Consider the following 26576-nt stretch of genomic DNA (forward strand, 5'->3'; position numbering starts at 1 on the left):
TGTTTTTTTCTTTTGCGATAAATGGTTTGATTAGTGTCTGTTAAATTAACTACGTAATATTACTCTTGGCGCAAATATTCTAAAACAGGACGAAATGTAACCTTTTCCAATTCCCATTGTGGGCCAACGTCTTTCAACTCAAAAGAAACTTCCACTAAATTACTAATTACTTGCAAAGCTCTTAAATTACGGACCTAATTATGTCGATAAAGCTAGGAAGCAGGACAACAATTCTTGAATCATAACCTAATAAAACAACAGCAAAAGCAAATTACGGAAGTGTGATGAACAATTTTGGGAGTGACCTTAACAATTCCCATCAATACAAACTGAAGTATTTAAACAATTCAATTCAATATAGCATATACCAAGAGAATAAAGTTAATATTATTGAAGAAAATGTACCCATTGTTAAAATTATATGAAATTGAACAATGGTAGTACGAGAATTGAAAATTTCTAGATATATCTTAATCTACTGGCTTATCTTAATCTAATATTGAAGAACCTAAAACTTGATGAGTACTCTAAAGTTAACAAAAGTCAAAACATATATATTTAAAGGAATAATCATTCAAAACGTAACTCACATTTTGTCAAATAAACTTTTTTGTCTTTTATTTTTAAAATAGTAATTTTATGTCTTTTACAATAATATCAAGTTGATAAAATTTAGTTCCAACTTAAATTTTTGATCACTTTTTAGTTTAAAATCACTGCACAACCCACATATAGTCAATTTTTATGTACAAAAAGGTAAAATTTCACTTTTTCGATAGTAAAAATAAATATGAATTGGATCCGATATCACTTTTTTAGGAAAAAATAAATATGGTTTAACTTGTATTCTACATTTTTTAGGGGCAAAAATAAAGTTCTAACCTTTTAATAATTGAAAAGTGATTGTGTGTAAGTCACATGATGGATTCAGAATAAAAAATGATCGAAAATCTAGGTTGGGATCAAATTTTACTAACTTGATTTTTGAAAGGAATGTAAAATTACTATTTTAAAAGTGAATGAGAAAAACTTTATTTGACAAAATATTAGGGACATTTCAAACAATTTTCATATTTAAAATTAGGCCCCTAAAGAAAGGATTGAGATAAAACAATTGTTAGGTTAACGACTCATAATAAGTTCAGAACAATGTCGGCAATAAAATGCTGCAAAATGACAAAGTAAGGTAAAACTTCAATCAAGTGGCACACGCACTCAGCTATCTTTAAAGTGGAATTGGAATAATGGTGCAAACACATTAAATAACCTCTAGGTATTTTGACTTTTGGCACGAACTATGACGTTCTTCGGTTGGTGTCATATTCACATGATAAGGAGAAGGAGGTGGGAAGAAGGGGGGAGGGGGGGGGGTTTTGCAGTGGTGGAGGAGGGAGGAGAGGAGGGATGGTGGGTAGAAGAAGAAAAAGGTGGTAAATTTTTGATATATATATATATATATATTATTAGGTCTGTTTGAAAATTTTTTATGTGTTTTTAAAAATATTTTTGGAGTGTTACGTTAAACTCCCAAAATAAAAACTAATATCTCGAAAAACAGGTAATCCATGCACAAGAAATTGTTACGGCTTTGTTTGGATAGCAATTTTCTAAAGAAAAATTGCTACATTTTGCGTAAACAAATTTTTCAATCACCTTTTTACTTCATCAACATAAGTAGATAAAGAGCCGAAGGCCTCTGATGACCTGGATTGGTTTTCGTCGTCCTCTCACGTGCCGCGCACGTGGATCATCCCATCTTTTTCGCGTGATGCGCTTCGTGTGTCCATTTTCTTTCTCGGCTTAGGGTTAGCCGCATAAAACACAAGAATCTCTCGGCCGCTTCTTTCTTCCGCCGTCTCTTCTCCAGATCTTTCCACCATCTTCGTTTCTCTCTCTCTGTTCCTTTAATCATCCTTTTCTTCCATATTTTTTTTCGTGCATTCTTGTTCTCGTCAGATCTTACCGTCTCTTCTTGTCAGATCTTGCATTTTTTTTTTTGAAAATAGACAACGAGTACACTATCTGTTCTTGTCGGATCTTTTTTTTTTGTTGCTTTTTTTCCCTTTTCTGATTGCTACTACTATTTTGTTGTTTATGAGGATTATGTTATTCTTTTTAATTTTTAGATTTTTTATTTCTGTAGCTTGGATGAGCCCGTGAGGTGGGGTTTCAAAGATTTCCACTTTATTGATGCAAGAATTGGATGTTGGGTACTAGCACTTGAAGATATATGCTTTAGATTGGTATTTCAATATTTCCTCCATTTCCCTCTTCTTCTTTTTTTTTATTTTTTTTAACAAGCTCCTCTTTTCTGCAGATCCTTTTACGTGCGAGGTCTGATAGGAGTTTCTTCCGTCAGGTAATTTTTTTGTTCTTGTTTTTCTTGCAAATTCTATTTGTCTCTGTCTTTCAGTTTTGCTATATTTGTCATTCTTTATTGACTTCCTTTTATTTTGTTTTCTTTTCTGGGTGCTGAGCTGTGTGTTAGGTTGAGCAATGTATAAATGAGGGAAAGCAAGAGCTTGTCATTTTCCCTGCTCACCTTCAATTGAGAAGATGTTGTGGGTAAGCTTTTCTGTGGCATCGGGAATAATTCTGTTTCATTTTTCTATTGCTGCATCACGAATCAAGAGCAGTTCAAGTTCCTATTCTGAGATTTTCTTGTGTTGTTTGGTTCTTAGTATTGTAAAAGGTCACTTTTCCATGTTTTAGTCCAAACACCATGATGACAGAATAGTATTCATATTATCATAACAATTGCATCAAGTACAAAACATTTTTTGAGCCAAAACTTCTCAATTGCACTGATTATACACCGAGTTTAGTTCCCTTTTACTCTTCTGTTTTGTGGCACTATTACCTATTGTCATGTTGTTGGTCGAAAGCACTTTAGATGTGTGTGTGTGTGTTAAACAAGCCTCAGTTTTTTGCACTTTTTTGGTCTTCCAATTAGTTAGTTCAGTCTTGATTAATTACAGCTCTTTTGGCCTTTCTTGCAGTAATGCCTACAGTTATAGAAATAATAGTAGATATACCTGAGGATTCACAAGTGACACTTACAGGTAAGTTCATGTTCTAGCCTTCTGCCAATTCTGTTAACACCACCAAAGTGCACCAATTGGAGGACATTTTACTGCAGGGAATATCGACGAACAAGATTTTGGATGCGAGAAAGCTTTTAGGGGTCCATGTTCAGACATGCCATCTAACCAATTACTCCATGTCTCACGTGGTCAGTTCCTTTACCTTCGTACTGCATTCTTCATTCTTCGTACTACATTTTCTTATTACGTATTACACTAAGAATTGATGGACTCTAAACATAAGATAAGACACAACCTTTCATCTATCATCTATCATCTTCCTGCCCCGAAATGAAAAAGGGTACGGTCAAATCTTAGATACCATGAAGTTAGGATTTGTGGTTAATACTATCTGGTCTACGTGTATGGTGATATGGTTGCCTGTCAATGTATTATGTGTAATTTTTATGGGCCTTAATGAAACTAAAGGCCTGAATAAACTTAACAAGTTGTCTGTAGGAGAATGACAAAATAAAATAAAAAAGTTTGGTTTCTATTGACAAACTTAACCACGGATCCTTTTTCGGTGCTTTATGCTAAAAAATATCTTTTGTATTGCTTTATGCCATGGTTTCTATTGTAATAAATAAGAGAGCTTGTTCCTAATTTTTCAGCCTTTGACAATGGATTTGTGGTTTACTGGTTAGTTGTTTTAATCAAGAAATGTTTGGATACTAAGTTTGTGGATATTCATGATTTTGGCATATGATTTGAGCAACTTCACTAACTTCATTAGTTAGATTAAAACCTGAAAAAGGGAGTTTAGACATCAAACTGCTATTTTGTTAAGAATTTCAGTATATTTGATAGCAATTCCATTGAGTGTTTAGCTTTAGCGAAAATCTGGCAGCTAAAGTTAAAAGGTAAAACTTAGTCACCATTAATTTTCTTGGTATTCTCCCATGGTAGACATATTTTCCCTCAAGATTTGTGAAATTTTCGAGCCTTCTGTACCAAAAATTGTATGTTGATTAATTGTCTTGACATTTTTCCAGGAATGAGTTATGTTCAGAGGGGATTTTTATTATGTGCTTAATCTTTTGAATTGTTGCTTTGATCTAGACTTGTTGGTTGTATTTTTTCCCCGGGGAGATTCTTTAATTGGGTGATTTAGCATTTTTTGCTTGGTTTCCTCATCTCTTCTCATTTCTGTGCATGTGAGGCTGTCTTTTTCTTTTTCTTTTTTTGTTATGTTTTGCTTTGGTGCTTAGTGGTTCTGAGGCTTGAAGGATCAGCCATTTGCAATTAATGAGTGGATTCCATAAGAAATTTTGTACTTGTGACTATTGTAATCGGTTAAATTTTGTCATTGCTTTGAGTTGCTTTTGGTGTTTGAGATTGTGATGTGTGAAGGAAATTTTGTGCTTGTTGTCTGTTGATTTTGTGTAAACCTCAAATTCTGTGTGTTTCTCTTCTTTTATTGAAGGAATAGAATTTGGATTACGAAAAAATGAAATGAGTTAATGGTTTTTATGGTTTGTATTGTGGGACTAATCCTTTTTAGGCAGACTAACAGTTATTTTCTTCTCTAAAAGAGATTTTTCCTGATTTAGGCTTTGTGAATGTTCTGGCTTTTTGCAGCTAAGCCGGGCGATTGATTAGCTTGGCTGCTTTTTATGTTTATGAAGTTAAACATGAGGTATATTAGGATTGTTTTTGTATTTTGTATTTTGTTTGATTATTTATACTTGTGTAGTTATGTTTATGTCTCTGTTTTTATCGCTGTAGAATGTTAGACTAAGTGATCTTGTGTTAGGCATTCATCTGGTTTGATTAGGGATTCGGCTCACTGTTAAATTGATTATTGTAAGACAGCTAAGGGTTTGGATTTTGACTGTGAATAAGTAGTGTGTGCAGACTAGCAATGTATTGTTTGTTCATACTTATGCAGTTTATGACTATGCTTTTGAGTTTTGCTGCAGAACGTTGAATTGAGTGATCGTGTCGCTAGGCGGCTAAGAGGAAAGAATCTGTTGTCCTGCCTGTGTGACACATTCATGTTTTCTGATTAGGAATGCAGCTCAATGTTAAATTGATTATTGTAATTTTTATTTTTTTTAGCCTTTTTCTAGATAACAATTTTATTAGATGTTTTTAGTTAATGTCTAATATGTATTTATCATTGTTAAAGAACTTAACTGCGGAAACTTTTGTAGTAGCTAGGTTGCTAATTGATATGGCTCAATTGCCATTTCAGTTTGTACATGGCTTACGTTTTGTATATGTATATGGAACATGATGCTTTTCCGTTCTATGACAATTTGTTTTGTGGATGATTATTTGTAACTGCCAAATTCTTGGCTGTTTTTTGCAATAAATGAACTATAGCCATATAAATGAACTGTCCATAGTTGACTTTGGCTGGGGAGGTTGCATTACAGTTTTTCCTTTGTTAAAAAAACTGCTTGGAAGTGTTGAGCCCTGTTTCTTTTGCCCTATTCTTCGGCAAATGAAGGGAAAAATGATAGTTTTAAGCATTATGTGTATTTGCAAGAGCATGCTGCGTCAGGTTTTAGAGAAGACATGAATAAAAGGGTAGATTCCTTTGAATGAAAGGGTTTCTTGTTATCTTTGTCTATGTTCCTGTTGAATTCAAGAGGTTTCAACTTTGTGAAATTGACAAGTCTTGTAATATGGGTCTCATGTTGCTCCACATAGCAGATTTTGTACTGTGTTTTTTTGTTCATTTACTTTTTTTATTCTGCACTTCATTAAACCAAGAAATGAAACAAGACAAAACAACTTGGTTTGCTTTTACTCCTTTTTCTCCATTCAAAGCACTAGAAGTTTAATGTTCAACAAGTTATTGCATTTGTTTAGCAATTCAGGCTTTGCTAATGGGTGTTTAGCCACAAAATTGATGTTAACCTACTTGCTGCACTCATCAAGCTTTAGTAGTGAATGTTTGAAAAGTTTCTTTGGTTACTTTGATGTCCTCTCTATCTTTTTAACTAATAATTAGTCATTGCAGTTCCTTTGGGATGAATATGATTTGCAAACACCAAAGGAGCCAAACTTTTTGTCTAAATATTCCTTGGTAATGTGTTTTTGGCTTCATCTGCATGGAAATACCAAAAAAATGTGTGGACAAGAATCAACAGAAAATAAGAGGAAAGTACATCATTGCACCGTCCAGTATGTTAATGGAAACTCTGGACTATCTACACTGAAATTACTACATAGTAATTCAAAATAATTTACCAAGAAATGTAGAACTATTTTCAACTATAAATATATTTACTGGATTTGGTGGTCCTTCGTGGCATGAAAATTATTAAGGACACTTTCTGCATCAAAAGAAATTTTATCTGTGAAACGCACTTTATGTATGAAGGATCCCATTAAAATAAAGATAAGAATTACGCCATATGATTATATATGAATTATATCCCTCTTGCCATCTACAGATTTAGAGCACAGGCTCTAACTATCTAAACTTGTTAAATGCCTATACTAAAAATGTACTTTTTCTACATAAATTACAATTTTTATTGCTTCAAAATTGGGCAGGGCATTTTTCATAATGAAAAATGATGGAGAAGAAACCTCATTGGAAATGAAACCAAGTAAGGTCAGGTCTTCAACAATGGATGGAAGTGTACAGTTCATGTATGCTCAAGATCAAGAAGAATTAACGCCAAAGTTCCAGTATCAAGTATTTAAGGTGATATTTCAGCACAATGAATCCAAAAGAGTTTGGTGATATCTTAAGGTGAAGTAAATTTCTAATCTTCGTAAGTAATATGGATTGGATTTTAACAACCCTTTTATTTATTCATGTATATTTATGTTTAACTGCGTACATAAAATTATTAACCGACAAATATTTTTGTTCTATGACTCCATATATTTAAGAGGGCATGTTTTATATTTATCCCAACGCGCAACGCGCGTTTTATGCCTCCTAGTATATATCAAATCGTTACAGTAATTTTCTACCAAAAAAAATTTCAGAAAAATACAATCCAAACAAGGCCTAATCTTCACGGGAAGACACTGGCAAAATTAGTGAAGCCATTGAACCAATTAGTGGAGTCATTTAACCGCAACTGGTGGGCACCAAATAGGTGGAATGTATAATTTCTGAATCATGATCAAGAAACTGATTATGCACTCTTTCTCCTTGAATCTTTGACTACTCTAAGCGTGTGAAAGCGCGTTTCTGGATCTGAGTATTCTGCTTATAATTCAGCCATAAGAGAAGTGGTTCGGTACTTTTGCCTTTTGTATGGAAAATCATGTTCTCTTTCCGTGTTTGGAAATCTCATGAACCAATATTCATCAGTCATCTCCATATGGCTCTGGCTGGTGCCAGAGCAGCAAGCACTACTACTGAAATCGGTATTTTAAGTCAACACTTCGTTTGGATTAGTTGCTTTTAAAAATATTTTTGAAAAGTTTTACTATAACAGTGTATATAAAAAATTTTTACTATAAAATTTTTTGATATATTGTATGAATGAAATGTTATTTGAGTTATTGTGTATTATTGTAACATTGTATTTGAAAAATTTATTCTTGAAAAAATGATCAATCCAAACGGAGATATAATTACAAATAAATTAATTTCTAGGTTCTAAAATTGATACTATACATCTTTGGTCCCATTCATCGTGTCCATATGTGCAAAACGAAAGAGCACTTTGAAAGAGATCCGAGGGACTTTTGGATGAGTGTTGTTTTTTGACTACCAAAGTTGGTGCAATGAGTCTGCACTAGGGTCTTCTTTGTTTCAAGATAAAACTCTATGGCCTAATATGATGGATCAGGCATTGGCTTGAACCATGGTCTAATGTGATGGATCAAGTTTTTCCAAAGAAAAAAATTATGGATCAAGAAGGGATCAAGAAGTTTCTTGCACCAATACCTTTGGCCACGTTGACAAAGTACCTCTTCCGCATTAATTTTTCAGTTATTGTTGTCGCCCCACATCCCACATTAGGGGAAATAGGGCAGCGACGATCATCAGAAGGACCGTTCCTAAGCAGTTCACGGCCAAGGTTTGGTCAAAAATTTTTTATGCAGTTCAGATTTTATTTTGTATTTCCATATGTATTTAATATGTGTGGAATTTACAAAATTTTATTCTAAAATTACACATTATTGAAAGTAAGTTATACCATGTGTAAATAAAATTGCGCGCGGTGCAAAATGCATGTAACTGCCAGTGGTCCCACATTAGCCAACTTTTGTACTTGCTCGGAAGCTGTATGTCTTTCACAGGTAAGACTCAACCTCGGCCACCTAAATTAATCTTAGTACAAAAAGTCACTCGGGCATTTCAGATCTTCAGACATCAGCTGTACCCCAATAGCCCACCACCGCCATGGCCACCAAGACCAATGCACTATGTGTAGTGTTGCTGGCTATAATGATCAATGTGGCATCCACTGCAGCAGCAGACACCGCCGCAGCCGGATACATTAATCACACAGTTGGAGGTGCAGCTGGCTGGTCCTTTGACACCACCACTAGCAAGTCTTCCGCTGATTACTCTGCTTGGGCTGCAAAACAAACTTTCAATCTGGGAGATTATTTGAGTGAGTAAACTTATATGGATATGTAATCTAGCATCTTTTTGGTTTGATCTTTTCTGGGTTTTTATCTCAGAGGATTTAATTTTGTTCTGCTCAAGTCGTTAAAGATTTCATTTTGATGATTGTTGCCTTTCTTGTATTGATTTTTTTGGTTTGGTTCATTTTAATTGAGTACATTCTGTGATTTGAATGATGACATTTTAATTGATTACATTCTGTGATTTGAATGATGACTAGTTACTGCAATGGCCCCCCAAACAGGCTTTCAATCTTGGAGATTGCTTGAGCAGAAATAGAAATTTAAGCTTTAGTGCTATGATCTATCTTTTCAAGGTTCTATCTGTCTAATTGTGATATAAGGCGCACTCCATCTTACTTTGCATTTTGTGCTTCACTGATGAGTTATGACAAGTTTAACTGCAGTGTCCCAGATCGACATTCTTGGCTTAGAAGATTGGGGAAGACAAGAACCTTTTTAAATTTAAAAATCTATAGTCTCTGTTTTTCTGATTTTATTTTCATTGTAATCATGCCAGCTAGCCTGAAAGATATAGAATTTTCAAGGGTATAGAGTCATCCCCTGACAGCCTGGGCTACTTAACTGCCTTTACAGAGGCACACGGATTTTCAAGGATATAGAGCTTCTTGTTCTTTAGTAGGGTTATAACTTTATAAGGCTAGAGTAGATTACCATCCATAATAGTGTTTAAAGATTTGCAAATCAACATTTGCAGGAGTTTTATTGGATAACTGAGGCAGATTACTTGCTGCTATCGAGTACACTTGACACTTATGTTTTGCTTTTAGTATATTTAAGACATCTGGAAATTGTAAGTTCGTTGATGACAGGATTAATTCAAATATAAAAGGCAGGTTTATATTGTATTCTGAGACTTGGGATACTTGTTCCATCTTGCAAATTGGTGTGAGATTTTTCATGTTAGCTTGAGTAATTTTGTAATGGCCATGCCAGAATTCTTGCCAGGTGGACCTGGCTGATCATTACTTAATAGTTGAGAAGCTCATGTCTTTAGATGGATGATGAATCATAGGTCCAGATAAGGCATAATGCTAGCTCTCACACTCTGGAGTAGGCTTCCCCAGATTAATGATTTGGTTGGTCTTTATTTCACTACTTTCAGCACTGAACAAATAAATCAGATGATCCAATTACTTTCCAACTGAAAGGATGGTAAAAGAGTTGCATCTAACTTAATCACATTCTGATAAGGCAAGCACAGGCACTTGTAAAGGTGCAGATGGTTAGAGACATGAGCTTGATTTCCAGACTCCTCATCATTTGGTCATTCAAGAGTTTCATCCAACATCTAAGAGCAAATTCTAATGCCAAACATCTAAATGCTGTTCAAATCAATGTTTTTGGAGTATTGGCAATTTGGTCAGTGAAGTTCATGGCAATATTAGCTCGCAGTTAGCGTATCTACTGGCTTCATCTTAGAATATACTGGATTCATTTCAGAGGGATGATTCAGGAAAGCAATAATAGGACAAATTTAGGCTATTGAAATACAATACTATCATTTCGAGGACTGTGATAAAATCAGGGGGCATGTCCCTCAAATACCAGTAATTATTAAAAAAAATAAATAAAGACTCAAGACACATCTAGTAGTTTGTGCCATAACTATCCTCTCTAACTTTACAAGACATAATTTAGTGCTTTGTATGGCAGTAGTATGTAAACAAGCTCTTTTGCTATTACATTCAATTTCCAATTTTGCTATATAATTTTGTATGTTAGTTGGTAGTCCTCTCTGGATCTTGCAGAATGGAAGTAGAAGGCTTCAACAGCTTTAGAATCAAAATTAATTCTGGCACTGGTTTATGCATTTCTTAACAGCCTATCCTTATGCTGCATGATCGAATTGCATTTCTGAGATACTAATGCATTCTGTGTACTGTGCAGTATTCAATACAAACTCAAATCAGACGGTGATACAAACATACAATGAGACTACATACAGAAACTGCAGCATGGATGATGCTTTAGACACTGACACATTTCAGTACGAGGGAGGCAGTAATAGCTTTGGGAAGCCACTGACAATAGCTGTACCGTTGACTATTGAAGGTCCCCAATACTACTTCTCCGATGCTGATGATGGTTTTCCGTGTCTGCATGGCATGGCATTTGAGATCAAGGTGGGGCATGGACTGGGACTTCCTCCAAACCTCAACCAGCCTCCTCCTCCCCCCTATGTTGAGCCACCATCCACAGCGGAAGAGGGGCAGTCACCGCCAGTCACGATAATATCCAGTCCACCCAGTGATGGTACGAGGAATGGTGTTCACTTTCCTTTGATGGTTCTGATGGTTAGCTTGGTGTTGTATCTGTACGACGAACCATCAAGCTAACCATGATTAGCTTGGTGTATCTGATGGTTAGCTTGGTGGAATGGTGTTCACTTTCCTTTGATGGTTAGCTTGATGGTTCTGGTGGTGTAAAGATATATTTCGGTGTCAATCAAAACCATCAAAGGATACACCACCAAGCTAACCATCAGAAGAACCATCAATTTACTCTTTCTGATGGTTAGCTAGGCAAATGAAAACGTAACGAAACATACCTGGTCTAGCAAATAGCAATAGATAAAAGGATTTGGCAATTTAACATTCAGTTTATGAACCTTTCAATTTCTTTTAGAAAATTTTGGGGTCAGTTAATTTATGGTACATTTTGTCCAATTCCAAATATGCATTTTGTACAAGTTTTCTTTTTGCAAGTGAAAAAACAAGCAATGAACTAAAACATCAAACACAAAAAAAAAGAAAAGAAAAAAAATCATACTCAATAGAAAACATATCCTAATAACTAACCATAGATAAGATACAAGACAGTTTTTTGAATCAGCTGTAGAGCCTTGACGTATCCTGGAGCCACTGTCCAACGTCTATACTAGAGACGTGTGCATCCTTCAATGGGGACACGATCTGCTGATAAAGCCATTCTTTTGCGTCTGCATCCCAGTATACCTCCAAATGCATTATAAAGACGCAAAAATTGAGACGGAGACCCAAAACTTAGCGGTGAGTTTGCGGCCAAAAATGAGCATTAGTCGTCATTTTCTGTGTTGCCAAGTAGCAACTTGACATGGATGGCTGGCCACCACGTCTCTGTCTTTGTGTTTTCAGGAAAAATGCCAAACTCGACATGCCCTGCCCTTGTCCACGACGCTACAAAGAGGATGAGTGCGAAACAGAGAGAGTAAACGACCTCTATTGTACCAATCATTGAAGATAGCTGTTAATGTTTTTCATGATTTCAGGTTCAGAATTTGAATTTTGTATTACAAAAGAACAATCTTGTACCAAAACTCAAACAATGTAAGATATATATCATGTGCTTAATTAATTAGAATGCCAGACATTAATTAACAGGTAAAGACTTGTACAGTTTTGCTTCCTGATGATTTTAATAGAAAAGATATTTAAGCAATAGAACTTAGGAAATTGGAACATATGGTGTCTAAAAAAATTAAAAATGACGTGCCAAGTAATATCATTTTTCACTAACAGCTCTTTTCTCCATTTGGTTTACTCTCTCTCAAACTCTCTTCTCTCTAGAATTCTTTCAATCAAGATCTTCTTCATCTTTTCCATGGAAGAGGGACCAAATCTGGTCTTTCCCTATATGGAGAGGGAGGAAGTACTCTTTATAGTTTTTAGTTTCTCTTATTTGAATAAATTCTCTTCTAAGATTTGTTAATGAGAGATTATTCTCTCCTAAGATCTCTTAGTGAGAGTTTATTCTCTCCTAGATTGTTCTAGTGAGAGTTTTATTCTCTTATGAATTTTTTCTCGTAAGAGTTTTTTAGGTTTTTATCTTTGTAAAATTTAAGATTTTGTACATCTAGAGTCTAATTTTTTAGATCTGTAATTTCTCCATTATTGTCAGATCTAAATTTCTTTTTGGATTTGAACCAATTTTAATTAGATCTGATTGTCAGCAGACATGCACTGATGTATTGGTGATTCATCGAGTGGAAGATATATACGAGCATCAATGTCATCTTTATTTATAGGGCAAAAAATCTCAGCGGCCACTAAACTATTGGTCAGATCATGTTTTGGCCATCAAACTATTTTTCGTCAGTAATTGGCCACTAAACAACTTAATCAGTAAATTCGTGACCATTTAGTCGATAATTGCTCTTAATCTGTGAAATTAGCAGTACACGTGGCAAAGTGCTGGGTAATTTTATCCAAAAACTATGCGACCCTATCTCATAGATTAACTGCTAATTTGACAAATTAAGAGCAATTATCGACTAAATGGTCACGAATTTACTGATTAAGTTGTTTAGTGACCAATTATTGATTAAAAATAGTTTGATGGTCAAAACATGATCTGACCAATAGTTTAGTGGCCGCTGAGGTTTTTTACCCTTATTTATATTGTTTTCTTAAATTCATTATATCTATTGATTTTTAGATCTATATGTATTTATTTGATGTATTTTCTGTTATTAGTGCAAATTTGTTTAATGAAATATATATATACATATATAAAGTATCTCCATTTGGTTGTCTCCTCAGTTCTGGCTACTTTACCAGAAGCAACACATTAACTCCTTTTCTTTTCTATTCTTTTTTTTTTTTGGAAGAAACTTTGATAAATAACTAAGACAAGTATTAAACTTTGAATCACACCCACGCAACCTAGCTTAATATACAAAGCAATAATACGGGGCTTGTTGTTAGTTGATTATTTCAACTGATTATAAATTCTAATTTTGAATAATCGATCTTTGTGATGTACTCAATTCTTTTAATATTTTGATTATAAATTTTTTAGTGATGGAAAAATCTAAAATCTAAAATTACTTTTTTCGAACACAATAAATTCTATTCTAAATATACTCCTAATCTATACCAAAGGGAAGGGGTGGATCCAAAGGGGTTAATGAGGAACTTAGAAGAGACTGAACAGCCACCGAATCAGACTGGTACTTTTGCACCTGTTGTTGAAATTTTCAGAAAATTATAGACAAAAATACAAGTCAAAGGGATGGACACCTATGGAGAGCTCGCCAACTACTCTAGGAGTAATTGGTTTAAAATCTATATTAGTTAAAAAGTAATTTTTTTGTTGATTCTAATTTTTTTAATAATTAATTTCTATAATTAGATTTTATAAAATCTAAAATAATTGAGAACAAAACTATAGTAGAAAACTACTTTTACTAGGAGCACGAAAATTAGTTAAAACTTTTTTTATTTTTTACATACTTGAGTAGGGCGTGAGGAACGAAGATTTGACACCCGGAGTATCCATGTCAATGTCAATGCTAACCTGTCATGTGAGTAGTTGAATGCGAGTCCCAATTAAGTAGCTTGGCTTGTGTATATCCTCTACGATTGGCATTTAGCACAACGTCGGGCAAACGGTGTCGTTTTGATTAATGGATATTCAATGAACACTTATTTATTAATTTTGGTTAACAAGTGCCCAATAAATATTTGTTAAAAGTGATTCCAAGTTTTAATTTTTTAAAAAATACAATTAATTTTATTAAGCAATGTCAAATTACCAAAGTACCCCCCACTTTAAAAAAATTGCCAAAGTACCCCACTTTAAAAAAATTGCCAATAGTGGATGTGCACTAAGCAAGAAGTAAGCTATTGCATGTCCCCGGCCCCACATGTAAAGTTGATAAAACAAGAGGATGATTGGATAAAACCATCCCCAATGATTGGGGACTTGCCCTTTTAAACAAGTGCAAAAGTTCCTGATTCCATTTTGACAAAAAAAAAAAAAAAAGTTCCTGATTCCACTAGAAGGATTAACAAAGTGTTAAAAAAATAAATTGAATTTATTAGTGTTAAAGACGGCTTAATCTACTCTAGCAGGATTAGTACACAAAAGAAAAGGGACGGGCCTTTAATAAAATTTTAACGTTATTATACCCACCGTTGATCTCAAGATATTTTAAGACAAAATTAAATCGGAGCCACCTTTTTTTTTTCTTGTGTGCTTTAAGATAATAGTAAAAGAGTCCGAAAATAATTAAACAAAGCATTATAATGTTGGTCTAAGTTTATTTTAGTTGTATGATTAAAAAATTGAACTTGATTACTAACATGATTTGTACTCAAATGAGCTATTTTTCAATCAAATTCAAATAAATATTTGAATATTGATGTGTTTTTTTTAAATATTCAATTATTTTAGTTATAATTATAAAATTCATTAATCCATACTCAAAGCCTTGAAAAAGTCTTTTTTTAATGAAAGTCATAAAAAATTAATTCATTTATGTAATAATTTATGGATAAATTTTTTATACATAGATAATGTATATATTAGCAAGTTCAGATGTACGCTATATATACAAAATTTAATGTTTAAATTCAAATTCAAATGATTTGACATTTATCCAACTCTGTTGGCCTATACACTAACGGGTGTAGAAAATATTAAACCAAGATTTACATACAAAGCATAGCGATTTTTCAAAAAAGAAAAGAAAAGAAAAGAAATCTTTTGTGTTTTAGCCTAAAATAGAATGAGTTCCCAACTTCCAATACCAGCATTTACAGCAAAATTGAGGTGGCACAATGGCAAAATAAATCCCACCAAAAAACGTAACAGTTGTAAAAAACGGACCGACGAAACTTTGAAAAGTGGAAAAGAAGAAGAAATCTGACAATTCAATGCGTTCCCTTTCTTTCTTCTGCATTGTCAGCAGCAGTAAAAAATAAGAAAGTCTAACCAACCGACCGACCTGTCTCCGTTTATCCAATTTCAATTACGGTTGTTTTTGGTTCATCATCGTCAGATTAGATATTTTAGTGATGTGATGAATTTCTCCAATAGTCACTCATAATAAATACAAGAAAATCCTAACAAAATTAAGAAATCTTGTGGAGGAAATGCCAAAGCCAAAAGCCACCAGATTGTAGAGGGCCTCTCTCTATCTCTCTCTCTCTCCCTTCATTAATTTCACTAACATAAAAGTCATGCTGCATTCAATTACAGTATAGTAGTATTAACTGTGGAAATAATTTTCGATAACGGTTGTTGAGGAAGAGGGGAAGAAGTTCTTGAGTTAGTGGTTTTCTGAGTGATCCATTTTCCCAGATCAATTTTTTCAGATTCAGTTGTAAGGTTACACCCTTTTTCTTCTTTCTCGCTTATGGGTTTCTTTTCGAGTTCAATTATCCTCTGATTTTTTGATTTTTTGCGTCAATTTATAGGAAAAATGGGTTTGATATCTGGGGTTGTGATGGGTATGGTATTCGGGATCGCGTTAATGGCCGGTTGGCAACATATGATGAGGTACCGAAGCAAAAAGCGTATCGCTAAGGTACTTCAATTTGTTTTTTGTCTTTTGTTGTCATGAATATTGTTCTCCTCTTTATTGGTTCTTGAAATCTCGTGAAATTGGGCTACCACTCCATGGTAGATAGTTTTATATTTGTCTGAATTTTCATTTGATTTTTCTTTGGGTTTTTAGTTTTATTCTGCAAATTTGGGATTCCATCATGCGTATGTTTTGGGTGATTGGTGTTGTCACAAGAACATTGCTTAAATTTTTTTCTGGGGGAATTTCAGGTATCGAGGATGAGGTTAAGATTGGTAGGTAGTATCTATATGGGGCATGTTTGAGTGTTTGTGATGGAGTTTTTGAGGATAATGCTGACGGAGTTTGTTGTAGTAATATTCAGAAGTATGTAGTAAAAGAAAAGTCGATTCATGTGGATTGCCGGTAAACTAGAAGTACGCTTTCAGTAGCTGAAAGACCAAAACCCTGAATGGAGAAATGACTGCATGAGTGTTATCAAATCACGACATGAAAGGAACCTTTTCGATGGTTTTCAGGGGAATCATTTAACTTGGCGAATAGAGCAAGGGATCTTTAATAAGTGTAATTGCTGGACACCTAATAGTCAATAACCTGGATAGTGCTATGACTTCACTAACATTTTGTATGGAGGATATGTGACCATCTTCTGAGTTTGTTGCTATTTACTTGTGTATGGAATAGTTGGGCTAACTTTTGCTTGTAATTCAAGAATTCTTGTAGTTAACAAGTTATTAAGTTTGTGTTGTGATAGCCGTCATTGTTGGTTGAGTTTTTGGCACACATCACTTTAATCATGCTCAGTTTTCTATTGGCATTTACTGCTGTTTGGTCCTTTACTACAATCAGCTAGCGGTAAACTACTGTTTGTTCCTTTTAATCTTTTAGTGCTAATTTACATGTCCTTCACTTTTGTCTTTCTCTGACAGGCAGTTGATATAAAACTACTTAGCTCCCTTGACAGGGATGACCTAAAGAAAATATGTGGTGAAAACTTTCCAGAGTGGATATCTTTTCCAGTATTCGAACAGGTAGATTTATTCTTTCCTGGTAACCTTTTTCTGCAATATAACTTGAAATTTGGAAAGTGACATATACATCCTAGATTTTAACTTCAAATCACACGTCAACACCTTTTCTTTTCCTTTTACATCAATTCAAATATCTAAATGGAGTGCCATGCAGTTGCTTTTTTGAGTTGTGCATCATCTGAGTATCTACTTCAAACTTGGACACATCAATAACCTTCTCTAGTGTTGACTGGCTAATCGATATTTTCGTTTTATCTGGTGGATTTTAAGCCACATCCAAATCCGCCAAAATAGAAAAGAAATAATAATTGGAGAGCTTTGTAGGACTTTTTAATAGGAGAAAAGAATGTCAAAAACCCAATATCTGAACTTTTAGGCCTAGGTTGGTGGCTTTTGGCATGTGAGCTTCACAGTTTTGTCCGAGTTGGGGTGACAGTGAACTGTGTTTGGATATATGGTATGGGTTGGTGGTGATGACCAAAAATTGGTTTGCCGTGGTGGTATGAAGAAAGTGACTTCATGGTGTGTGGAATAGGATACACGGTGGTACGAAGAAAGCGGCTTCAGGTGTGTGGAAAAGGATACACAAGAAAGGGGAGATGAAGAAAATATGTGAAGAGCAAGATCTGAAAATAGCCCCATGGGCAGGGGGTTTTCTAGTAGTGTAAGGCGAAGTTTAATCTTTGCGTTCTAATCCAACCAGGCTTCATGTTGTCCCAATAACTTTTATTATTGCCCACCAATTGGGGAACATAAAATGGAATGGGCAGGGTATCAAACACAGGCCTACCTCGTGAGTTCAAGGGCGACAACAAAAGAAGAAACAAGTTTGGTTATGAGCAGAAAGAAAAGAAGAATATCTTGAGAAATTTCTCTTTGTTTTGTCTGAAGTATAGGCATGAAATTGGATTATTTAAACTCAAGGGCATTGTTCTGTACCATAATGTTTGTGCGTAAAGTTGACATTTCAACAGGTTTATATGGCTTCAATTCAGCTTCATTTCCTTCAGTATGGTCATTTCATTTCCCTCCACCTTTCTTGTAAAAACTGCAAAACAAGGAAAGAGCCTTGTGCCCCCCCCCCCTCTTTATTTGAATCCTTCCATCCAAACTACGGCAGAATGATGTTGGGTTCATATTAAAAACTTGCCTCATCCTTGTTGCGAAAATATCCTTATGGTTAAATACCCGTTGTATGCATTGACTTTGCCTCATTTTTAATAACATGAATCTCGAAAAGGATCTTGGATGTGGAAGAGTAAGGGAAATGGAGGTTTAGAGTCAAGCTATTCACATACTACTGTTTTATTTATTTGGTGTTTATATTATCTTTTTTGGAGTTTTGTGTTGGTATTGGAGGTGGAGGTTGTGATACTTGATTTACTGATCTTATTTCTCTTTGGGCGTAGTCTTAAATTTTAATTATTGGTTGGAAAATCTGGGTTATTAGTAGATAGAACAGAGAGTTATTCCACATCTCAGTCACTCCTGATGCAAGGTTTACCGTAGAACTACTTTTGATGACAGAAATTTTGACTTCTATGAGATACTTTTATTGAAACAGTTTCATCCAGCTGAATCTTTATTTTCTTGTTGGCCGTATAACAAAATTTTTATGAGATTTTTCAAGAGATACATCTCCAATTAATTGATCTAATTTTCTTGTTCTAAGTATGTTTGGAAGAGCCATGTGCTAGATGTTATACATTATTGAAACTTGGGATGTAAAACATGCTGCAATATATCTGAAGAATGGCATAATGTAATAGGGTCAAATATTACTGAATGAATTGGTGCAGTATAGCTTCTTGGAGCTGTAAATGATACATTTATCTCATATTGCTCGACTGAATTTTGCAGGTTAAATGGTTGAACAAACAACTTGCAAAACTCTGGCCATTTGTTGCAGATGTAAGGATTATTAATAGTCTTCATAGTTAATGTATAAGAGTGCACGCTAAGATACTTACATATAGCCGGCTTTTAAATGGTTTTCTTTGTCATTTTTGTTTAGGAAATTTATGGCGGGCACGTCCTTCCTCTTTTAATGTTAGAGATCATATATCTAAGAATTCTGTCCTTTTATTGTTTTATCCAGCTTTTAGCTGTTCTTGTATTGAATCTGTTGAAACCTCATGGCTCAATATCCATCATATGAAAACCTGAGTCCATGCATTTGCTGCCATCAGAGTTACATGGTTACTAGTTTCAGTTTTGATTACATGAAATTTTTCTAATAAGAAAGATATAATAAAGCCTTGAGGATTATTTTCTTGGGTTTCGGAGTTTATGTTCAATTAGACCAAATTTGAGATAGAGATCGTAGTAGTTAATGAGCTTATGAACTATCTGACACCTTTAAAGCTATTGTAGAAGACTTTTAAGTCATAAACATTTCATCTTCATTTTAATGTTTGCAGAAAGAAACAAAGGAATCTATTTGAAATGTAAATGATAGATTATAATGTTGACCTGCAGAGTATAGAAAATGTAAATTCTAGATTATAATATTGACCTGCAGAGTATAAAAATGGTGGATAGATAGGCAATTTCCCCTTGAAATGGACCCAACAGTCTGCTAATTGTTTTTCTGGAAGTGAAGGTCACTTCAAATAAAGTTTAGCATGAATAACACTTGTTATGAAACCGCAATTGCAGTAGTTTATCTCTTATCGTCATAGTAGAACCAAGCCTTTCCACATTAAATGTAACAACAGACCTCAGGTAGGAAAGCGACATTTTATAACAATGCTGAATTTGTGTTTTTCCCAGGCAGCAGAGGCTGTGATAAAGGAATCTGTGGAACCTCTGTTGGAAGATTATCGTCCTACTGGAATCACATCTTTGAAGTTTAGCAAACTGTCTCTTGGAACTGTGGCGCCTAAAATTGAGGGTATCAAGTATATCTGAAATTAAATTTTTGTTGTCTACATGTTCGCTTCTCAGCATCATGATGCTCTACATAATTGCCATTTTGTACTTAAAACTGACTGTTATGTTCTTATTTCTGAGATTAATTTTACTATTTTGTTTTAAAACAATTTTTATTAGGGAACTAGTGGAACTAACCCCCTCTCCATGTCTTCATCTCTCTCTGTCTCTCATTATCTTAGATAGCTTTTCCTTCAGATCTATTTGATTGTATATTTGCCGTATTAGCCAAGTCATTTTGCTAATACCTGAAAATTTGAGCAGGTATTCGTGTTCAGAGCCTTAAGAAAGGCCAAATCACCATGGACATTGACCTTAGATGGGGTGGTGATCCAAACATCATTTTGGGTGTTGAAGCTGCGCTAGTTGCATCTATACCCATTCAGGTTTGATAAACATCAACTATCTTAGTTGCATACTATTAATTCACTTAGTTGCCATATTCTTGGTTGTTAACTTCATTATAACTTCATTCATATTCCATATTAGTCATGTAGTTTAGACAATACTCATTAATCAACATTGGCTGCAGTTGAAGAATCTTCAAGTTTTTACAGTTATCCGTGCTATCTTTCAACTTACCGATGAAATCCCTTGCATATCTGCAGTTGTTGTTGCTTTACTTGCTGAGGTACTGTTTTGTTTCCCCTTTTTTAGATACGATGTGGAACTACAAGTTTATAAATTCTTTTTTTTATTGTCTTCCATTGTGGACGGAATCTAAGTTTCTTAACTGCTTTCACATGACTAACTTGATATCTCTCCATCAGCCTAAGCCAAGGATAGACTACACGTTAAAGGCTATAGGTGGAAGTTTAACAGCAATTCCTGGTCTTTCAGACATGATTGATGTAAGCTTTGTCTATGGTGTTTTAAGTTCCAGTTTAAATGAGTTTGTTAGTTTGTCTGAAGGCGCCATCTGTTTTGTCTAGGACACTGTGAATTCCATTGTGACTGACATGCTCCAATGGCCTCACCGTATCGTTGTTCCTGTTGGTGGCATACCTGTTGATTTAAGGTAACTTTGACCAGTCTATTTTTCACGTGCAGTTTGCATGAAATCTGCTTTGTTGCTACAGCCTACGTTCGAAACAGAGTCACGTCGTCAGTTGCCTTTAAAGTAATGGTAGCTGCACAATTTCCTTTGGAATCCTTTGTTGGTGAACTTTTGAAGAGAAATTTTCGCTTGGCACTATGGAAATTCTCGCTGCTGCAGTTCACCCATTTCTGACAGTGTCTCTTTATCTATTTTTCTTGAATCCTGGTACATCCTTAGTTATAGGGTTTGGCACACCTCCGCTGAATATTGGAAGGATCTGATCTCAAAACCAATTCACCAATCTGCTGCATTAGACAGCATGCAATGCACTTAACCACTCATTTTATAACTTGAATTGATGATCTGTTTAAGACATTAACTTAATGGTTTGCTGCCCTGCAATATTAACAATTCCAGCCTGTTGAATTCTTTTTTTTTTTTTCGATCTTTCGAGATCTATGGTTAAAGCGGCTGGTTCTACTGGATTGTACACCCTGAGATTAATCTATTTTGGCTCATTATCAGCTGATGACTTTGTATTACAGATGCACTAAAAAGAAAATAAATTTTTCTCTTTTTTTTTGGGGTTGTTGGGGGGGGGGGGGGGAGGGGGAGGAGTAGGAGTTGGGGAGGGGGTGAAGAAGGTAAGGCTGAAGTTCTGGTAGTGATCTAGATTTTGAAAGTAAATAGTCTCCACATGACATGTCCCTCCCATCCCGTGAACTTGCATTGCAACTTAACACTTGTTAGATCTTCTGGTGCTACAGATGGTGTCCATTTAGTACATACCCTGAATCTTATAACAGTTTCGAGCTTTGTGCCACAGGGAGAGGACTATCATGAGGCCAGCACCTTCATGTTTAAACAATTTGTTGAAACACTTCAAGCTTGTCTATTTTCACTTCCACAAGAAGATTCACGGTTATGGATGGATCTTTTTTTTTTTTTTTTTTTTTTTTTTTTGTAAATCTGTAAACTTGCGATGCTATATGGCTTTGACCTTTTCTCTAAGCCAGATAGATGGGTATAAAGTGTAGAATGCCATTGTTTAATGGGACAGTAAATAGTTTACGGAACAAGATAATAATTTTGATCAAAAATAGGATACCAAATGAATTTTCTATTTATAGACAATACCGTATCTTTATTGGCATATGTTGAGTGATACTGTGCTAGCCATCACTGGTTAAAAAGAAGGCCCAACGTCCAGGTGTCAAATGATGTTATGTACTGATGTGAAAATATAAGCTCTTTTTTATAAGTTTCCCTGATAATGGGTCGATCAGTTTCTCTAGCACCTTTTTCTTGCCTCGCAATTCAAGGACTTGAGGCTCGTGATAAGAAATTGCACTAACACAGAAAACTTTGTACTACATGCTTAGGCCTGTGTCAACCAGTTGGTAGTTATCCATGATACAGGGTAGCAAGTTTTCTTCTTCATCTTCTTCTCTACTAGTGCATTTGAATAACATTTTCGCATATGATGTGCAGTGAATTGGAGCTCAAGCCACAAGGGAAACTCACAGTGACAGTAGTGAAGGCAAACGACTTGAAGAACAAGGAGTTTATTGGAAAGTCAGATCCATACACAGTTGTCTATGTCCGTCCATTGTTCAAGGTTAAAACGAAGACCATTGATAACAACCTGAATCCTGAGTGGAACCAGACATTTCCTTTGATTGTTGAGGACAAGGAGACGCAGTCCCTTATTATTGAGGTTTTGATCTCTAAACTCATACCCCATATTGTTAGGACCTGTTAATTGCTGAATCTGTATATGAGGCTTCCTAAATCAATTCTAGATATGATAATAAAAACAAGTTTGTTATGCAAGTCATCATCCCTGCCATCTGCATTATTTTATTTGTTAAGCAGTTGAAGTCTGAATCATTTCTTATTTGATTTTATATTATTTCGAGTGATACGCTACTCTTTTTATTTCTACAAAAAATTCCTTTCTTGTTGGTTTTAACTAGCTGTGAAGTAAATGTCAAGTAAAGTGAGCCCTGGAATTCATAGAATCCTTTGACATTTCAGAAGTTAAACTTTTTTTGAAGCTCTTTAAGATTTCAGAAGAACATCTGGATCAGTTCACACACCCTCCATCCCCCAAGCAACACAAACACATGTTCGCTGTCTCCCTCTCTCTCTCTCCCCCCTCTGGTTGTATCTGGCTGAAAATTTGACTATGTGTGTCCTTAAATTCCTTGAACAGGTTTTTGACAAAGATGTTGGGCAAGATGAAAAGTTGGGTGTTGCAAAAGTGCGTCTGATTGAGTTGGAAGCTGAAAGGTCAAAGGAGCTTGAATTAAGGTTGTTGCCATCCCATGACATGCTCAAAATAAAAGACAAGAAGGATAGAGGAACAATTACAATTCAGGTAATCATTTATATCCATGAAACCATCATTTACATCAGCAGGTGGCCTCCTCTCCCTGCCGAGCAATACTTCTCCACCTTCTTCCTTCCTGAGTTAGTTGTACAAAGTGTAACTCCACAACTTTGTATGTCGGGGATGGCATTAATATGATAATAGGCCTGTTGTTGACTAGTAAATTGTTTGAATTTCAGTTATTCTATCATGAATTCAACAAGGAAGAGCAATTGATTGCCCTTGAAGAAGAAAAGCAGATCCTAGAGGCAAGGAAGAAACTTAAAGAATCAGGAGTGTTGGGGAGTACAGTGGATGCTCTTGACGGAGCAGCATCAGCAGTTGGTTCAGGCATAAATGCAGGAGTAGGGCTAGTTGGAAGTGGTGTAGGTGCTGGCGTTGGCCTGGTGAGTACTGGCTTTGGAGCCGTAGGTAGTGGGCTGTCCAAAGCTGGAAAATTCATGGGCAGGACGATTACCGGGCAGTCTAGCAATCATAGGAAGAGTGGTTCGTCCACCCCTGTAAACTCCGTTCAGGAGAATGGTGGTGCCAAGCCACTATAGAGAGACTCTTTATGATAAATTTTCTGATTAGATGTTGTGAAGAAGGTAGGGCTGTTGATTAGGTTTTCATTACTTATGCTTATATATTTTTGTTTGGTTATATTGGGAGTTGTTTGAAAATCAATTGGATAAATTCTTAAACCGCTTTGGGCCAAAGCTGTAGTGGTTATGTGTTGCCTTGAGCACGAATTGTGAATTTGTGTAATCACAGTGTGCAACCTCTCTGCCACTTTATTTGTGTAATTTGTGACAGAGTTATGGTCGACTTGTAGTTGTAGTAATAATGTGCCGCATTTTCTACGAAATAAATTGGTTTTGTTGCACAAGCTTTTGTATCAATGTCTTAATAGTCATAAACTAGCCTCACCAGTCCTATTTAAAGCATTTCTCTTCTTATACTACTGTATAATTTATTAAAACGTAAGAAGAGGAAGATATTGGAGGAAGAAGAATGAGGGAATCTTGACGGAGGTCAACGTCGAAGATGAAAAAGGGACGTGTGTGGTGAACGGATAGAAGATTGCGTAAAGGGCACCGGGAGCCTGCAAAGACAGCGAAACTGTGCAAGTTCCTTCCACCTGTTTCAATCCATGCTAATGAGCGACAAGGCGACCTTTTCCCACCAGCACCACCGACCGACGGACTGACGGACAGTCAGCGGGTGACATGACATAAAAAGGTGATTGAAAAATCTATTCACAAAAATCGCTGACATAAAAAGGTGATTGAAAAATCTATTCACAAAAATTATAGAAAGATGTACTGTTTAGATTGATATTTTTTGAAAATTTTCTTACTACTACTTACTGTGTGTATATATTTAAAAAAAAAAAAAATTGCTTCGTATTATAAGTATCACTTTTCTTTTCTTACTCTTTCTAGTGTTTTTTTTTTTCCCATTTTTATATTTTCCATCTCTATCATTTCTCGTGTTCTTCTGAGATAATTTATTTTTCTTTCTCTGGGCCAGCATTAACAATCTTCCTTCTTCTCTTTTTTTTTTTTTTTTTGGGTTTTTCATAATTTTTTAGGACAAACAAAAGAATGATGAAAGTGTGGACCTTTGTTCCTTTTTTTTTTTTTTTTTTTTTTTTTTTGTCAACACAGGGGTGTCCGGGTCAAGACCCGAAGGCGGCCGACTAATCCCCTGCGCCTGGAGTACAGCGCCACCCCAACCGCACCCAGGCGTGACCTTTGTTCCTAGTGGTAAGGTATTGAATTAAACCTAATGGAGGGAGCCCACAAAAGACCGTTTCTAGGTTGGTGAACAAAAGAAATAAATCATCCATTAACAAAAAGATGATCATCCCAAGCATCAAAGCCCGCAACGGGTCCCTAACTTTTTGGTCTTTTGCTGATAATAAGACTCTTAGATATTATAATGCTAAACCGAAAAGCCTAAAAGCTAAGGACCACCACATGCACATGCAAGCAAGGCCCAAAAGGCAACACTAATGTATAATGAAAAGCATATTCATTCAATTCAATTGGTTGCTCCTGCATCGCTTCACTTACTTGGGGACTCCGCAAGTATTGTATTATGTCATTAATTAATATATTCGTTCGTTAGTCAAAAAATCTTCTCTATACTTTGAACGAAAAAGAAGTCAAAAATTTTTTAATTTGATCTTCTTAATGCACATATATATACTCTTTGTATTTTGTCAACTGATTGAGACTCGTAAAATCCTTTCTTATGTTCCTCATGGCCTTATCTAATTCGTCTGGGTGGGACTCAATAAATTATGTCATTCGTTGTCTCACATTAAGGATTAAACTAATAAAAATCTTCCCTACGCCTGGTCCCGGCACAGCTCTATCAGCCCCATTTCCCATAAAAATTAGAAACTGAAAATTTTTCAAACACATCCTCCACGTTTAGTTAAATAAATTTGTTCATCGTTCATTTTCAAAATTTAAATCATTTACAAATTCAAGTTGATAAATTTTGATATCAATCTAAGTTTTCGACCACTTTTTTATCTGAAATTATCACGTGATCCACCTGCTGTCATTTTTTTTATGCATAAAAATGTCAAATCTCATCTTTTTAGTGGCAAAAAATGAATATAAATTGGGTCAAATCTCATTTTTTCTTAGAGAAAAATAAATATGATTCAGGTTAAATTCTATTTTTTAGGAACAAAAATAAATATGGATCATGTAAGGTTGCGGGATAGATTCAGGGTAAAAAGTGGGTCGAAAACTAAGTTGAAATCAAATTTTACTAACGTGATTTTGTAAGGAACATAAATTTATTATCTTAAAAGTGAAAAACAAAAAAATTCATCTGACGAAATGTAAAGAAATTTTCTCAAATTAAAATTTCATTAAAAAAAAAAGTGAAATATCTTCGTGCAGGACATGGATGGTTGTCAGTGACGACCGTCGTTTCATAACACTTCTTAAATAAATTGTAACTACATCTTAACTGTTTGTACGTACTTGAGTATAATAATTCTATCATTGTTGATAACTTCATATGAGTCCCATGCGTAATGCGTCTTGTTACGAAGTTTTACAAATAATTTACTTAGATCCTGTTTGATAACTCAATTAAGCACTTAAATTTAACGGATTCACATCTTAACATATTCATACTGTTTGATAACCAAAAATTAAACATCTGAATTAATTAAGCGGCACTGAATTTTGTAGGTAAAACTTACTCCCAAAATTAAGTGATAAGTTATTTA

The 26576-nt window shown here is 35.0% G+C and overlaps 2 protein-coding genes and 2 long non-coding RNA genes across 5 annotated transcripts; all 4 read left to right on the forward strand.

Annotated features, from left to right (window-relative positions):
• The first annotated feature begins 1812 nt into the window (after nucleotides 1-1812).
• Nucleotides 1813-2509, forward strand: LOC113764009. The gene is made up of 3 exons (XR_003467437.1): nucleotides 1813-2243; nucleotides 2318-2359; nucleotides 2489-2509. It is a non-coding gene; the product is annotated as an uncharacterized LOC113764009 (long non-coding RNA).
• Nucleotides 2510-2539: 30 nt separating this feature from the next.
• On the forward strand, nucleotides 2540-5337 carry LOC113763477. The gene is made up of 5 exons (XR_003467351.1): nucleotides 2540-2565; nucleotides 3000-3062; nucleotides 3140-3232; nucleotides 4665-4722; nucleotides 5006-5337. It is a non-coding gene; the product is annotated as an uncharacterized LOC113763477 (long non-coding RNA).
• A 3013-nt stretch (nucleotides 5338-8350) lies between these two features.
• LOC113762042 (cucumber peeling cupredoxin-like) lies at nucleotides 8351-11333 on the forward strand. The gene is made up of 2 exons (XM_027305286.1): nucleotides 8351-8623; nucleotides 10548-11333. Exons 1-2 carry the CDS (start codon nucleotides 8410-8412, stop codon nucleotides 10994-10996), a joined length of 663 nt encoding a protein of 220 aa, XP_027161087.1. The 5' UTR covers nucleotides 8351-8409; the 3' UTR covers nucleotides 10997-11333.
• Nucleotides 11334-15343: 4010 nt separating this feature from the next.
• On the forward strand, nucleotides 15344-24203 carry LOC113760985 (synaptotagmin-5). 2 transcript variants are annotated; one of them, XM_027303767.1, is made up of 12 exons: nucleotides 15344-15750; nucleotides 15839-15948; nucleotides 16875-16976; nucleotides 18837-18887; nucleotides 19749-19869; nucleotides 20172-20293; nucleotides 20440-20538; nucleotides 20678-20758; nucleotides 20840-20925; nucleotides 22438-22663; nucleotides 23162-23326; nucleotides 23518-24203. In XM_027303767.1, exons 2-12 carry the CDS (start codon nucleotides 15844-15846, stop codon nucleotides 23878-23880), a joined length of 1521 nt encoding a protein of 506 aa, XP_027159568.1. In that variant the 5' UTR covers nucleotides 15344-15750; nucleotides 15839-15843; the 3' UTR covers nucleotides 23881-24203. The 2 variants fall into 2 exon arrangements, with proteins under 2 accessions (XP_027159568.1, XP_027159569.1); XM_027303768.1 differs by having other exon boundaries at nucleotides 15344-15744.
• Nucleotides 24204-26576: the final 2373 nt, after the last annotated feature.

This window comes from Coffea eugenioides, chromosome 2, assembly GCF_003713205.1.
Source record: "Coffea eugenioides isolate CCC68of chromosome 2, Ceug_1.0, whole genome shotgun sequence".
Classification (NCBI taxonomy): domain Eukaryota; kingdom Viridiplantae; phylum Streptophyta; class Magnoliopsida; order Gentianales; family Rubiaceae; genus Coffea; species Coffea eugenioides.

What these genes read in the sequence shown, in the direction of transcription:
- LOC113760985 (XM_027303767.1), top strand. Translation starts at nt 15,844, where the DNA reads ATGGGTTTGATATCTGGGGTTGTGATGGGTATGGTATTCGGGATCGCG. An exon ending in TGTGGCGCCTAAAATTGAGG is followed by an intron (nt 19,870 to 20,171) that starts GTATCAAGTATA and finishes AAATTTGAGCAG; the next exon opens with GTATTCGTGTTCAGAGCCTT. An exon ending in CGCAGTCCCTTATTATTGAG is followed by an intron (nt 22,664 to 23,161) that starts GTTTTGATCTCT and finishes TTCCTTGAACAG; the next exon opens with GTTTTTGACAAAGATGTTGG.
- LOC113762042 (XM_027305286.1), top strand. Translation starts at nt 8,410, where the DNA reads ATGGCCACCAAGACCAATGCACTATGTGTAGTGTTGCTGGCTATAATG. An exon ending in CAATCTGGGAGATTATTTGA is followed by an intron (nt 8,624 to 10,547) that starts GTGAGTAAACTT and finishes TGTACTGTGCAG; the next exon opens with TATTCAATACAAACTCAAAT.